Source organism: Heterodontus francisci, chromosome 7 (assembly GCF_036365525.1).
Source record: "Heterodontus francisci isolate sHetFra1 chromosome 7, sHetFra1.hap1, whole genome shotgun sequence".
In the NCBI taxonomy this organism is placed as follows: domain Eukaryota; kingdom Metazoa; phylum Chordata; class Chondrichthyes; order Heterodontiformes; family Heterodontidae; genus Heterodontus; species Heterodontus francisci.
The window spans coordinates 120,102,063-120,116,300 of NC_090377.1; the positions used below are offsets into that span (position 1 = coordinate 120,102,063).

Here is a 14,238-nt window from a genome sequence, read left to right on the forward strand (position 1 = left end):
TTGCTTGGAACCTTATTTATAAAGCGTGACAAGATTTAATAGTGTGCATCTGTAACACAATATAGGTCCATTTTCTATGTGGTATATCTTTGTACAAAGATGCATAGAATGACAAATTATGTAGAATTTACAGCACAGAAACAGGCCATTCGCCCCAACTGGTCTATGCCCATGTTTATCAAATCCCAACAGCATACCCTTCTAATCCTTTTCCCTCATGTACTTAATCTAGCTTACTCTTAAATGCATCTGTTATTCACATTTAGGGGCGAGTTCCACATTCGCATCACTGTCTGGGTAAAAAAGTTTCTGGAGTTATAGCTGCATTTCATGCGTTTTTAGCTGCATTTCCATGAGTATCCATACAGCATCTAGAATTAATTTACTCCCATTGAATATCATTTTTTTAACTACTGATTAACGCTCCTGCATTGAATGCCTCTGAAGTGACATTAACCATTATTTGCATTTGTGTACAGAAGTCAAATGATATCTGCACAGCAAATGTAAATTACGAATCTTGTTAAAATTGTAAAAAAAAAAGGTTCTTTTTAATTGAGCATTGTTTAGATTTTTCATATGCCAAGTCTTCTGCTTTGGCCTCCTTGTCTCGGGAGACAATGGGTAAGCGCCTAGAGGTGGTCAGTAGTTTGTGGAGCAGCACCTGGAGTGGCTATAAAGGCCAATTCTAGAGTGACAGACTTCCACAGGCGCTGCAGATAAAATTGGTTGTCGGGGCTGTTACACAGTTGGCGCTCTGCTTGCACTTCTGTCTTTTTTCCTGCCAACTGCTAAGTCTTTTTGACGCGCCCCTCTTTAGCCCCGCCTTTATGGCTGTCCGCCAGCTCTGGCGATCACTGGTAACTGACTCCCACGACTTGTGGTCAATGGCACGGGACTTCATTTCATGTTTGCAGACATCTTTAAAGCGGAGACATGGACGGCCGGTGGGTCTGATACCAGTGACAAGCTCGTTGTACAATGCGTCCTTGGGGATCCTGCCATCTTCCATGCGTCTCACATGGCCAAGCCATCTCAAGCGCAGCTGGCTCAGTAGGGTGTATATGCTGGGGATGTTGGCCACCTCGAGGACTTCTGCGTTGGAGATACGGTCCTGCCACCTGATGCCAAGGATTCCCCGGAGGTAGCGAAGATGGAATGAGTTGAGACGTCGCTCTTGGCTGACATACTTTGTCCAGGCCTCGTTGCCGTAGAGCAAGGTACTGAGGACACAGGCTTGAAACACTCGGACTTTGGTGTTCAGTTTCAGTGCGCCATTTTCCTACACCCTCTTGGCCAGTACATAGCACTGTACTGAGAGCATTTACAGAATCAAAATTGGTCAGTAGAGTTTGCTTATTTTGCAGATGTTTAGATGCTTCAAATCACGTCATTGAATAGGTGATTTATCGGAGTTTAGCTCTGGCTGGCTGCTTCTGTGTAATTTCATCAAACAGCACATTACTAGGGGAATCTACAGCTCCTTTACTGCTTCCAGCAGGTTTGACTCTTGTCAAAAAGCCATCTGATAACTTTCCACCTAAATTTACTCATTAACAAGTGCTTTAAATCATCCAAGGTTATGAACATAGTTATTGCCCACCTTCTCAGCTTAAGCAACCAGATGTTTTCATCACCTGCTTTTCCGAAAGCTTTGTTTTAAAAGCAAACTCAATGCAATTTAAGGATAATTACTTAATATTTTGAAATTAATTTTTGGAACATCCTGCCACTGAACATGGTGAACAGGGACTTAGTTGGAGCATTTAAAGATGAACTGGACATATTGTCAAATATCCCAAGAGAGACTTGAGATTGGCTGCCAAGAAGGAGGCAAATGGCCAGTGAAGTCCTTAGCATGAATATAAGCAGCAAAGAAAGTTTAAATGGGCTGAAATGCCTTTATTTCTACCTGTTCCCATTCATGCAGCTTCAACAGCCTGTATTCATCATTGCACTCTTTACGAGTTGGTTAGTTTTTTTGACTTAATTTTTTTTCCAAATTTCTTTCCAGCTGATAGGATGTATAATCGGCAGACAAGGCAGCAAAATCAATGAGATCAGACAAATGTCTGGGGCGCAGATTAAAATAGCTAATGCAGCAGAAGGCTCAACGGAACGCCAGATTACTATTACTGGATCCCCTGCCAACATAAGCCTTGCACAGTACCTCATTAATGCAAGGTAAGAGAATTCAGCCTGGCATTGTTTTGGTGGGGTGGGAAGGTGGTTGTAGTGGAGAAGGCCATCAATCCAGTTGATTACAGAACCACATGAACACAAGGGGAAAAGTTATGCAATTATAAAGGTAAATATTACTCTCAATTCATGAGTAAGACCCCTGTAAATTGATATCTTGCTATTATTTATGCATATCTAGCTCATGTTTGTAGATACACAATATTTAGGGCACTTCCCCAATTGACATTTTTTTCTTTCACCTTAATATGCCTCCAACTTCTCTCAGTGCCCCTTATTTGCCTGAGTGAAATTGCTTGTATATTTCACAATCTTATGGGAGGAACATTGGAATCCACATCACGTAGGCAAGAGGCAATTGGGACCACAGGGAACGAAGAGAGGTGATTATGAATTCGTTAGGTTCAGGTATTGCCTGATGTTGCGGCAACCCCTTGATGGTTCTATAACAGCAGTTGTATCATAACTTGAAGATTGATTTCATTGAGAAGTTGGATCAAGGAAATTACGTCTACTCAATAATTTTGCACGGGTAAAATTGAAGACTTCATCTATCATAAGTAGCGACACTGAATTCTGTCTAATCGGATCACTTGCACAAAAGGGATGCTGTAAGGGCAAGCAATTTTACTCTTTGCATGATCTTTGCTCGCATGTATCAAACAAAATACTTGTATGGTGCAAATATTTAGTACCGTAGCAGTGCGGGATTTTTCAGGAGCACTCGACTTGCAGGTTAAAATGAAGTGCCAATATCATACAGAAGCTTTATTAACCTGAGATATTGCAGATACAGTACGGCTGTACAGCTTATTGATGCAGGATTCAAGGAGTTGATGCAAAGAAAGATGGCGCATTAAAGGTTATCTTCCACTAGAGAGAATTAGCATAACCTATATCTACCAAAGACATCTCCTTTCCAACATCAGCAAGCAAATCAAACACTTTGTTCAGCATTAGCCAGATGATACCATAAACTTACAGATTCTGCGCAGCATAACAGCATAGGCCATGTATCAACCAACCAGAGGTGCTCAACGAGAGCAGCGATGCCAACATGGCAAAATTTACCAGGAAATATAAAGTAATGGGGTAATTTTTGTCCACTCAACTCCTCCTGAACTGTTTCATAGCTGTTTCTGGAAGCAGACCTTATTCCCTGCTTAGAAACGTTTGATCTACTATGATAGAATTAAACAGTTAATGGCCCATCAATTCTATTTGCTGGAACCTATTCATGGATTAAATGTAGTTTTCTACAATATTACCATCGCTGTAGATTGTTAGAATACCAAATGCCTACTGTAGCTTTTATAGGCTGAAATAATTCACTCACTTCAGGAAAAATGCCATAAGCTTAATCAGTGAAACCAGTGAATGTAGCAGCAGGAATAGAAACTTGGTTGAAAGAGAGTAGTTGTTAATCAGTGTTTTTTGGATGCATGGGATATTATCAGTGGTGTCCTTGGGGCACGTTACCTGTGGGCCGGTCTGCTCCGCCATGGCAATCAGTGGCTATAGCAGCTTGACAACAGGCGCCAATGCTGAAAACAGTACCCCACAACGACATCTGATAACCACCTCGTATGCAGCACTTGTGGCAGAACCTGCCTCTCTGGCCTGTTCAGCCTTCAGCAAAAGTGCTCCTTGTGAAACTATCCTGTCACCAGTGGATTAGCTGCATGTCCATCATCTCACATAGATGGAAGGATGTTGACGACAATGTCTTTGGGGTCAGTGTTGGGACCATTGCTCCAGATTTGGCTATGCGGAGGCATAGTGTCAACATTTGCAGTCAATACAAAAATTGGGAACACTGAAAAGGATTGTCTATGACTTGCAAGAGGGCATAATCAGGTTATTAGATCAGGTAAATCGATGTCAGATGGCATTTACTGTGGAGAAATGTGAGGTGATTCATATTGGGAATAAGATTGAGGAGAAGAAATTAATACTAAATGATAAAACTTTTAAAAAGGGCAGAGAGAGAGCTATTGGTTTGGAAACGCAGACGGGAAGGGCAAATTGAAAAAGCTGTGTTTTTATGATACATAAGCAACTTGTGGGATCCTTCATTTTATAAATAGGGCATTGAGTGCAAACACTGAGGCAGTGGTAAACCTACACAAGTATTGGCTAGGCTGCAGTTAGCATATTGGACGCCCTAATTCAGGAAAGGTATCGAAGAGAATTCGCTAAGATGATATCAACATTAAAACTTCAGTTATGAGACATGAGAGAAACCAGGTGCTTTTCAGAAAAGTAAAGGTTAAGGAGAGATCTGATAGACAAAATTATGCTGAAGTAAATGGGAAAAATTTAACATGACTCCCAAAAGGACAAAGGGAAAGGTTAAAAGAAATGTTTTTCTGTGAGGGTAGTTGGAACATGGAATCACCTACCATAAATAGTTATGGAAGGAGGATCCACAAAAGCTTTTAAAACAAGCAGATAAATAGTTGGAAAAAGAGAATTTTTGGAACAGTATGGGGGAAGGATAGGGGTGTGGGACTGAGTGGGTAACTCTTTCCAAGATGATAGAAAACATAGAAAATAGGAGCAGGAGTAGGCCATTCGACCCTTTGAGCCTGCTCCGCCATTCATTATGATCATGGCTGATCGGCCAACTCTGTAGCCTGTTCCCACCTTCACCCCATACGCTTTGATCCCTTTAGACCCAAGAGCTATATCTAACTCCTTCTTGAAAACATACAATGTTTTGGCCTCAACTGCTTTCTGTGGTAGTGAATTCCACAGGCTCACCACTCTCTGGGTGAAGAAATTTCTCCTCATCTTAATCCTGAAAGGTTTACCCCGTAACCTTAGACTATGACCCCTGGTTCTGGACTCCCCCACCATTGGAAACATCCTTCCTGCATCTACCCGGTCAAGTCCTGTTAGAATTTTATAGGTTTCTATGAGATTCCCCCCCGACTCACTCTTCTGAACTCCAGCGAATATAATCCTAGCCGACTCGATCTCTCCTCATACGTTAGTCCCGCCATCCCAGGAATCAGTCTGGTAAACCTTCGCTGCACTCCCTCTATAGCAAGAACATCCTTCCTCAGATAAGGAGACCAAAACTGCACACAATATTCCAGGTGTGGCCTCACCAAGGCCCTGTATAATTGCAGCAAGACATCCCTGCTCCTGTACTTGAATCCTCTCGCTATGAAGGCCAACATACCATTTGCCTTTTTTACTGCCTGTTGCACCTGCATGCGCACCTTCAGCAACTGGTGTACGAGAACACCCAGGTCTCACTGCATATTCCTCTCTCTGAGTTTATAGCCATTCAGATAATCTGCCTTCTTGTTTTTGCTACCAAAGTGGATAACCTCACATTTATCCACATTATACTGCATCTGCCATGCATTAGCCCACTCACTCAACTTGTCCAAATCACCCTGAAGCCTCTCTGCATCTTCCTCACAACTCACCCTCCCACCCAGTTTTGTGTCATCTGCAAATTTGGAGATATTACATTTAGTACCCTCATCTAAATCATTAATGTATATTGTGAATAGCTGGGGTCCTAGCACCGATCCCTGCGGTACCCCGCTAGTCACTGCCTGCCATTCGGAAAAAGGCCCATTTATCCTTTCTCTTTGTTTCCTGTCTGCCAACCAATTTTCTATCCATCGCAATACACTACCCCCCGTCCCATGCGCTTTAATTTTACATGCTAATCTCTTATGTGGGACTTTGTCGAAAGCCTCAAAGTCCAAATAAACCACATCCACTGGCTCCCCCTCATCAACTCTACTAGTTACATCCTCGAAGAGTTCTAGTAGATTTGTCAAGTATGATTTCCTTTTCGTAAATCCATGCTGACTCTGTCCGATTCTACCACTGTTCTCGAAGTGCTCTGCTATAAAATCTTTGATAATGGACTCTCGAATTTTCCCCACTACCGACGTCAGGTTGACTGGTCTATAATTCCCTGCTTTGTCTCTACCTCCCTTTTTAAATAGTGGGGTTACATTAGCTACCCTCCAATCTGTAGGAACTTGTCCAGAGTCTATAGAATCTTGGAAGATGACCACCAATGCATCCACTATTTCTAGGGCCACTTCCTTAAGTACTCTGGGATGCATACCATCAGGCCCTGGGGATTTATCGACCTTCAATTCCATCAATTTCCCCAACATCATTTCTCTACTAATACTGATTTCTTTCAATTCCTCTCTCTCTCTCTAAACCCTGTGTTCCCCAACATTTCTGGTATGATATTTGTGTCCTCCTTTGTGAAGACAACCGAAGTATGCATTTAGTTGGTCAGCCATTTATTATTCCCCATAATAAATTCCCCTGTTTCTGACTGTAAGGGACCTACATTTGTCTTCACCAATCTTTTCCTCTTCACATACCTATAGAAACTTTTACGGTCAGTTTTTATGTTCTCCGCAAGCTTGCTCTTTTACTCTATAAATTCAGTGTACAGTTTGTATGCTATTTACAGTCCAGGCCCATCCAGTAACCCTTGCTGGAAACTGTGTGTGTGTTATAGGCTGAGAATCAGGTTTTAACTATAATGCTCTCCACAGTTAAACAGCCTGAGCAACTTGCTGTCTAGGATTACACACAAGCAAAGGCCACTTGGCCAAGCTAATAGGGGGCTGCTCTAGAACAGTTCCCCAGAGTGAGTTGGCATGGTTAGAAAAAAATTAACGCGGCATTATTTGGTGGTATGGCAGGATAATTAGAAAGCTGAAGATAAGTGTGATGTCCTAATATTGCTAGTTTCGTGGGCTACATCTTAACTTATCAAGTTAACACAAAGCAAAACTGCTGCTGCAGAATGCCTTTCCACCACATGACTTCACGATGCTGATGTCAAAGCTGGCTTCCAAACCTGACCAAAAACTCCAGTACTAGTTGTGTGTGCTTTACATGGAGTCTGAAGTTGGAGCACCCGATGAATCTTAATGTTTTACATTGATTTTAAGAAATGTTGATAAATTTCAAGGTTGCCCTCAAGTTTAAGCTTCACTGAATCCATACAACGTCCCAAAACAGCCCTACTAGTGACTAAATGTGCTTTCGAAAACATTCCGCTGTGTGGCTGACTATTGCAAATTGATGTTTACAATCTTCAAGGAGCTGTAGAATATAAGTGCATGCTCAAAAATATGCTTGGAATACAGTTTTTGTTCAATTTCTGTTAAGACACCCAAGCTCCAGTTCGCCATTGCACATTGCCTTTCTCTTGTACAGACCATTGCAAATACAAACTGTTCTATTAGTCCTGTCTCTGGAATCTGTACCACTTACATTGAGAGGTAGATTCCAAAGAAGCAGCTGCAACCAATAAATATCTGTATGCGCACAATTTTTCAATTATGCAGTTGTTTAAAAGGGCATGATCGTGGCTTTTGTTGTCTGAGCACAGATCTTAGGTGAGGTGAGTCATGCAGTCCAGCAGTGTGAATATTACAGTAGGTGTACCTGTCATTAACCTAATGACAGATGAGTGAGAGATCCTACCGAAGGAGGCTGATTGGTGCAAAATCCCTTATTCATATGAAGCTTTTGTAGGACAGGAGGGTGGGGATCGATATATATACATGTTAGAGAAACATACTAATTATCATGTAATGGAATTTTTTTTATATAGAACAGTCCCAGTAATCATACCTCAAAAGCAAAATCTGCAGATGCTGGAAATCTGAAGTAATAGAAAGTGCTGGAAATACTCAGCAGGTCAGGCAGCATGAACGAAGTTCATGTTGGAGATATTAGAGGTGTAACAGTAAGCAAATACGGAGGTGAAAGAGCAAAAGGGAAGGTCTAATATGGTGGAGATTAAATGGCAATAGGGATGGATGATGGTGCAAGGCAAAAGGGAGTTGTAATGGAGCAAAGAAAGAAACAAGAGATGGGTGTAGAGGGAGCTGTAAATGGCAACAAAAGTATCATTACCAGCACCAACTGTGATAGAGCAGTGGTTATGATCTGAAATTGTTGAACTTGATGTCAAGTCCACAAGGCTATAAAGTATCGAATTGAGCTTCAGTTGAGTTTCGTTGGAATAGTGCAGGAGGCCGAGGACAGGTGATCATATTCCTGACAACTGTGAAACATTGCAAGCTTCGACATACTAGAATGAGGTGTCTTATAAGAATGGTGTTACGAGATACTTGGTTAGGATTCTACTAAGTCAGTCTCCGCTCATTAGCCCTTTTCAACTTTAACATCAAAGAGGAGCAAAAAGCTATGATCAATGCTGATTGCTGTAAAAAGTGGTGAGAACAGGCCCATGGAGGATAATAGCAGTCTGATGTTGTTCTACAAACATTGTTTTAATTCTTGAAAATGAAGCAGCTAAACAGTAAGTAACAACAGATTCTAATGAGGGCTGCAATTCACAGAGAGTCTAAGCAGATCAATACCTCACAGGTTGTTGGTGATCCATTAAATCATGGTTGAGGTGATGTTTCCATTTTTGAGTTTCCAGTGCTTGCCTTAGTAGGAGGGGCATAACCCAAAGAGACTAGCTGCTTCTCTCCATGGGGTTGAGGAGCAGAATTATTGTCAATTTTCAGTGATGCAACTCCCTAGTCACCAATTCTGGCGTTTGGTGGTGTGTCTGAAGCAGGAATGAAAATGGGAGAAAAGTACTTAATTTCAAAAGTTTGTTTCAAAGCTAAAACTATTTGACCATTTGAAATATTTCTAACTTTCAGAAGCCACGCACTCCCCACTATCCCTGAATTGGCAAACCTGAAAAGTGCATTCCCCTCGCTTGTTAAACTTGAAGATTATTGTTACTTTTGTCCACTAGCTCACTTGGTTGCCTTTCCCCTGCACAGAAACAAACGTTTCATTCCGCAGGCATAGTCATCTAACGGCCTAATGAGAAAAATAAATGTCGAGCAGGTAAGCAGGTATTCAATAGACAAATTAGCCAAGTGTAATCCTGAGTTCATTTAAGAACATAAGAAATAGGAGCAGGAGTAGGCCATTTGGCCCCTCAAGCCTGCCCCACCATTCAATAAGATCATGGCTAATCTGCCCCAGACCTCAACTCCTCTTTCATGCCAGCTCCTCATAGCCCTCAACTCCCCGATATTTCAAAAATCTATCTAACTCCTCTTTAAATACTTTCACTGATCTAGCCTCTTGGGTAGAGAATGCCAGACATTCACTACTCTCTGGGAGAAGAAATTCCTTCACATCTCAGTTTAAATGAGTGTCCCCTTATTCTTTGTCCACTAGTTCCAGACCCCCCCCCAGTAGTGGAAACATCTTCTCAACATCTACCCTGTCAAGCCCCCTCAGAATCTGTTTCAATAAGATCACCCCTCATTCTTCTAAACTCTGATGAATAAAGGCCTAACCTGTTTAGCTGTTCTTGATAAGTCAACCCCTTCATCCCGGGAATCAGCCTAGTGAATCTCTTTTGAACTGCCTCCAATGCCAGTATATCCTTTCTTAGCTCCAGCGACCCGGGTTCAATTCTGGGTCCTGCCTGTGTGGAGTTTGCAAGTTCTCCCTGTGTCTGCGTGGGTTTCCTCCGGGTGCTCTGGTTTCCTCCCACATGCCAAAGACTTGCAGGTTGATAGGTAAATTGGCCATTAAAAATTGCCCCTAGTATAGGTAGGTGGTAGGGAAATATAGGGACAGGTGGGGATGTGGTAGGAATATGGAATTAGTGTAGGATTAGTATAAATGGGTGGTTGATGGTCGGCACAGACTCGGTGGGCTGAAGGGCCTGTTTCAGTGCTGTATCTCTAAACTAAACTAAACTAAATACGGGGACCAAAACTGTGCACAGTACTCCAGTTGCAGCCTCACCAACACCCTGTACAGTTGTAACAAGACTTCCCTATTTTTAAACTCCAACCCCCTAGCAATAAAGGCCAAAATTCCATTTGCCTTCTTAATTACTTGCTGCACCTGCATGCTAACCTTTTGTGTTTCATGTACAAGAACACCCAGATCCCTCTGTGCTGCACTTTTTTGAAGTCTCTCTCCATTTAAATAATAGTCTGTCTTTTGATTCTTCCTTCCAAAGTGCATGACCTCACACTTTCCTACATTAAACTCCATCTGCCGTTTTTGCCCACTCAATCTATTTATATCCCCTTGCAGATTCCTTATGTCCTCATCACAAGATGCCCTCCCACCTATTTTTGTATCGTCAGCAAATTTGGATATATTACACTCTTCCCCCTCCTCCAAGTCATTAATATAGATAGTAAATAATTGAGGCCCTAGGACTGATCCTTGTGGTACTCCACTAGTTACGTCTTTCCAACCTGAAAAAGACCCATTAATCCCAACTGTCTGTCTTCTGTGAGTTAATCAATCCTCAATCCATGCTAATATGTTACCCCCAATACCGTGAGCTGCTATCTTGTGCAATAATCTTTTATGTGGCACCTTATCGAATGCCTTCTGGAAACCTAAATACACTACATTTACCGGTTCCCCTTTATCAACTCGTTATATCCTCAAAAAAAGTCTAGCAAATTTGTCTAAAATGATTTCCCTTTCACAAAACCACGTTGACCCTGTTTGATTGCATTAAGTTTTTCTAAATGTCGTGCTGTTTTTTCCTTAATAATGGACTCTAGCATTTTCCCAACGACCAATGTTAGGCTGACTGCCCTATAGTTTCCTGCTTTTTGTCTGTCTCCTTTCTTGAACAGGGGCGTCGCATTAGCGGTTTTCCAATCCACTGGGACCCTCCCGGAATCCAGTGAGTTCTGGAATATTTCAACTAATGCCTCCACTATATCTACAGCCACTTCCTTTAAAACCCTTGGATGTAGGCCATCATGTCCTGTCAACTTGTCTGCCTTTAGTCCCATTAGTTTGTCAAATACTTTGTCCCTCGTGATGGAGACTGTTACAAAATCTTTCCTCCCATTAGCTCCTTGCTTATCTAATATCTGTGGGATGTTTATAGTGTCCTCCACTGTGAAGACCGATGCAAAATATTGGTTTAAATTTTCTGCCATTTCGCTGTTCCCCGTTATCAATTCTCCAGTCGCATCCTCCAAGGGTCCCATGCTCACTTTATCTACTCTCTTTTTATACATCCGTAGAAGCTCTTGTTGCTTGTTTTTATATTTCATGCCAATTTACTTTCATAATCAATTTTCACCCTCTTTATTAGCTTTTTAGTCATCTGCTAGTTCCTAAAAAATTGATCCACATTCCCAATCCTCTGGCCTACCACTGGTTTTCACCACTTTGTAAACCTTAGATTTTGATTGGATACTCTCCTTGACTGCCTTTGTTAACCACGGGTGGTTCATCCTTGCACCAGTATGTGAAACCTAAATGGATTCACTAAACAGAAGACTACTCCAAGGGGAGTTTGCTAAAAGGTACAGGATCTATTCCCAAATCTCAGATTTGCAGTAAATCAGTCTGTAAGATTATTTTAGGTTACCTGCTGAGTTTCAGGAAATTAATGTTCTGGCTTGAACCGCAATATTCTCTTGCTTGTTTCATTTGTAATGTACCACAGGAATAGCATGTATCCATTTAAGGGAAAGCTAGATAAGTATGTGAGGGAGAAAGGAACAGAAGGTTATGCTGATAGGGTGAGATGAAGTAAGGCAGGAGAATGCTTGTATGAAGCATAAACGCCAGCATAGACCTGTTGGGCTGATTGTCCAGTTTCTGTGACGTAAAATACTATGTATTTAAAGCTTATTCAGAACAATTATTGATAAAATTGTTTTTTTTGTTTCTCTTTCTCTTCCAGGCTAACATCTGAAGTCTCTGGAATGGGCACACTTTAAATGTTTTCTCATCTCCCTCTGCTATCCGTGTCATGTTACCCACCCTACATAAACCACAAGCAACCTGCTATCACACCCTGTTTGTAAAATTTGTATATTACTGTCCTGCCTCATAGACAATACTTAGGATGTTAAATTTTAAGGAATTATTCTGAAATTCTTTTCTAATTCCAATCCTTTCTGGCTAGACCCTCCTTCCCCATTGCTTCATGCTTTAATGTAGGTTTTTTGTTCCACATTTACTTAAATTAACTATTGCTTGCAAAAATGTATTTGCAGACTATTTCCTATGTATACTTTTTAGTTCAGTAATTACTGGTAACATGATTGCAACCTCTTTTTATAAAAAATAATAAACCTTGATGTAATCTAATTATTTGTAGTTCTATTTGGTTATAATAAAGGAAGGCACATGACTGGCTTTGTGCTGAAATACAATCTACCACTAAACACTTTTCACCTGTCTCTTCTATTATCAGCTGCCATAAAAAGGTATACATCATCCACTGAATTGCAAGAACCTTGTTCTTGAGTCAGTGAATACTTTAGAGGTCAACATGGAGTGTCATAATGATTAATGATCCCCAGGCTGGGTCAGGGATGTGGGGAAGCGGCAAGAAGGACAGTGTGCAATTTTGAAGAGGTTAATCCCCAAGGAGTGAGATGGGTGCTTGGAATGGTGTAAGATAGTTGTGATTGCTGCCCAGGGAGAGCCGGTGACGGTTGACAAGATTTCGTGGTGAAGCATACCATTGGAGCTATGGTGGGGTTGGGGGGTTGCTCGCGGTGGTCATGGGCTTATTCAATAGGGTGTTGTGTGGGACAGTGAAGTGGGGAAAAGATGATGTTGAATGGAGTGACAGATCAAGGCAGGCCTGATGCTAGAAGAGGAGGTATGACTGGGAGCTCGGCCATTTAGGAGTGCAATCAACTGTCTTTTTCCACACAAGGGTATTTGATATCTGGAACTCTTCACCAAAAGACTGTGGATGCCAGGCCTTTGAAATTTTTACGGCTACAGATCTCTAAGTTCTTGTTAAAAAGGTTATCAAATGATCTGAATTGAATGGTGGAACAGGCTTGAGACAATGGAATTAATGTCACTAAACAAATAGATTATCTGGTCATTATCATATTGCTCTTTGTGTGAGCTTGCTGTGCGCAAATTGCCCGCCACATTTCCTACATTACAACGGTGACTTCAAAAGTACTTAATTGTCTGTAAAGCATTTTGGGGCGTCCTGTGGTTGTGAAAGGCACTGTATAAATATATGTCTTTCTTGGGCTGAATGACCTCTTTGTGTTCCTATCTTGCTATGTTCCTTAAGAACCAGGTGGAGGCAGGAGCCAGTCGCTTTCTATGTCTGTTGGGATTTCAGACTGTTGGCAATAACCAGCGTAGCAAATTGTATCCCTATTCCTCCAGCAGTCATTTGACTATCCTTCCTGTTTCTTTGAAAGAATTGTTGCATCTTGGACTGCCAAATAAGAGTGGGAAATTGGGAGGGCAACATCAAGGGCAATCTTCCGAATTCAGCGGGCTGCACGTGCTCCCAAAGAGGAGGCAGCATTCCGAGTACCCCACTGCAGAATTGCCCTTCAAATCTCTCTTTCTTAAAGCAATTGCCACTATTTTGTTCAATTTTGTAAAGTCATGACAGTGTCTGCCAGCAGGTATTGATGATGGGAAGGGGAAGAGGGTCTGCACAATGGTAGTGGCTCCCTCTCCTTGAACCTGCTAGGCCCACTGTTCTGTCTGCATTTTCTCTCCGTTTCAGACCACCTGGATTTGAAGCTTTATCTTGCTTTCTCCAATTTTACCCATGTTCTTGCCTGCTTGTGTAGGTCTTTCTCCCTCTTAAATATTTGCCCATTCTTTCAACATTTTCCATTTCCATTACTTCACTGAACCTTTACATCATTTGATAGTTTTTGACTGAACAACGAATTGATTTGTGCACTCTACTATCGCTCTTGTTATGGCAATGTATTTTGTTGAAAATTTTCTTTGACCCACTGACTGGAGATCTGAATTTATATTTTTTTGAAGAAATTTAAAAGAAACAGTTAAAAAGATGACTTTGGCAGCTTAAGATGGCTACCTAGTTTGCAACACTGTATCCTACATGCAAGGACTGAGGAGGGCAATGAAATTGCCTCCAGAATGTCTGCTCATATCCCAGCAAGAACCACGGCCCATGAAGTTTAAGGGAACTGCTTGATCTTTTCTTTTTAACGAGCGAGAAATACTGCTAACTGCTATGTTTTGAATGACTGAGTG

The 14,238-nt window shown here is 41.6% G+C and overlaps 1 protein-coding gene across 23 annotated transcripts in view; it reads left to right on the forward strand.

Moving 5' to 3' along the window:
- Positions 1–12,407, forward strand: part of LOC137372281 (poly(rC)-binding protein 3) — a 228,188-nt gene extending 215,781 nt beyond the window's left edge. For all 23 annotated transcript variants that reach the window (XM_068036022.1, XM_068036019.1, XM_068036017.1 and 20 more), the window contains 2 exons: positions 2,015–2,184; positions 11,921–12,407. In XM_068036022.1, coding sequence (XP_067892123.1) covers positions 2,015–2,184; positions 11,921–11,957 — 207 coding nt within the window. In that variant the 3' untranslated portion in view covers positions 11,958–12,407. The remainder of the gene's footprint in view (positions 1–2,014; positions 2,185–11,920) is intronic.
- The last annotated feature ends 1,831 nt before the right edge of the window (positions 12,408–14,238 follow it).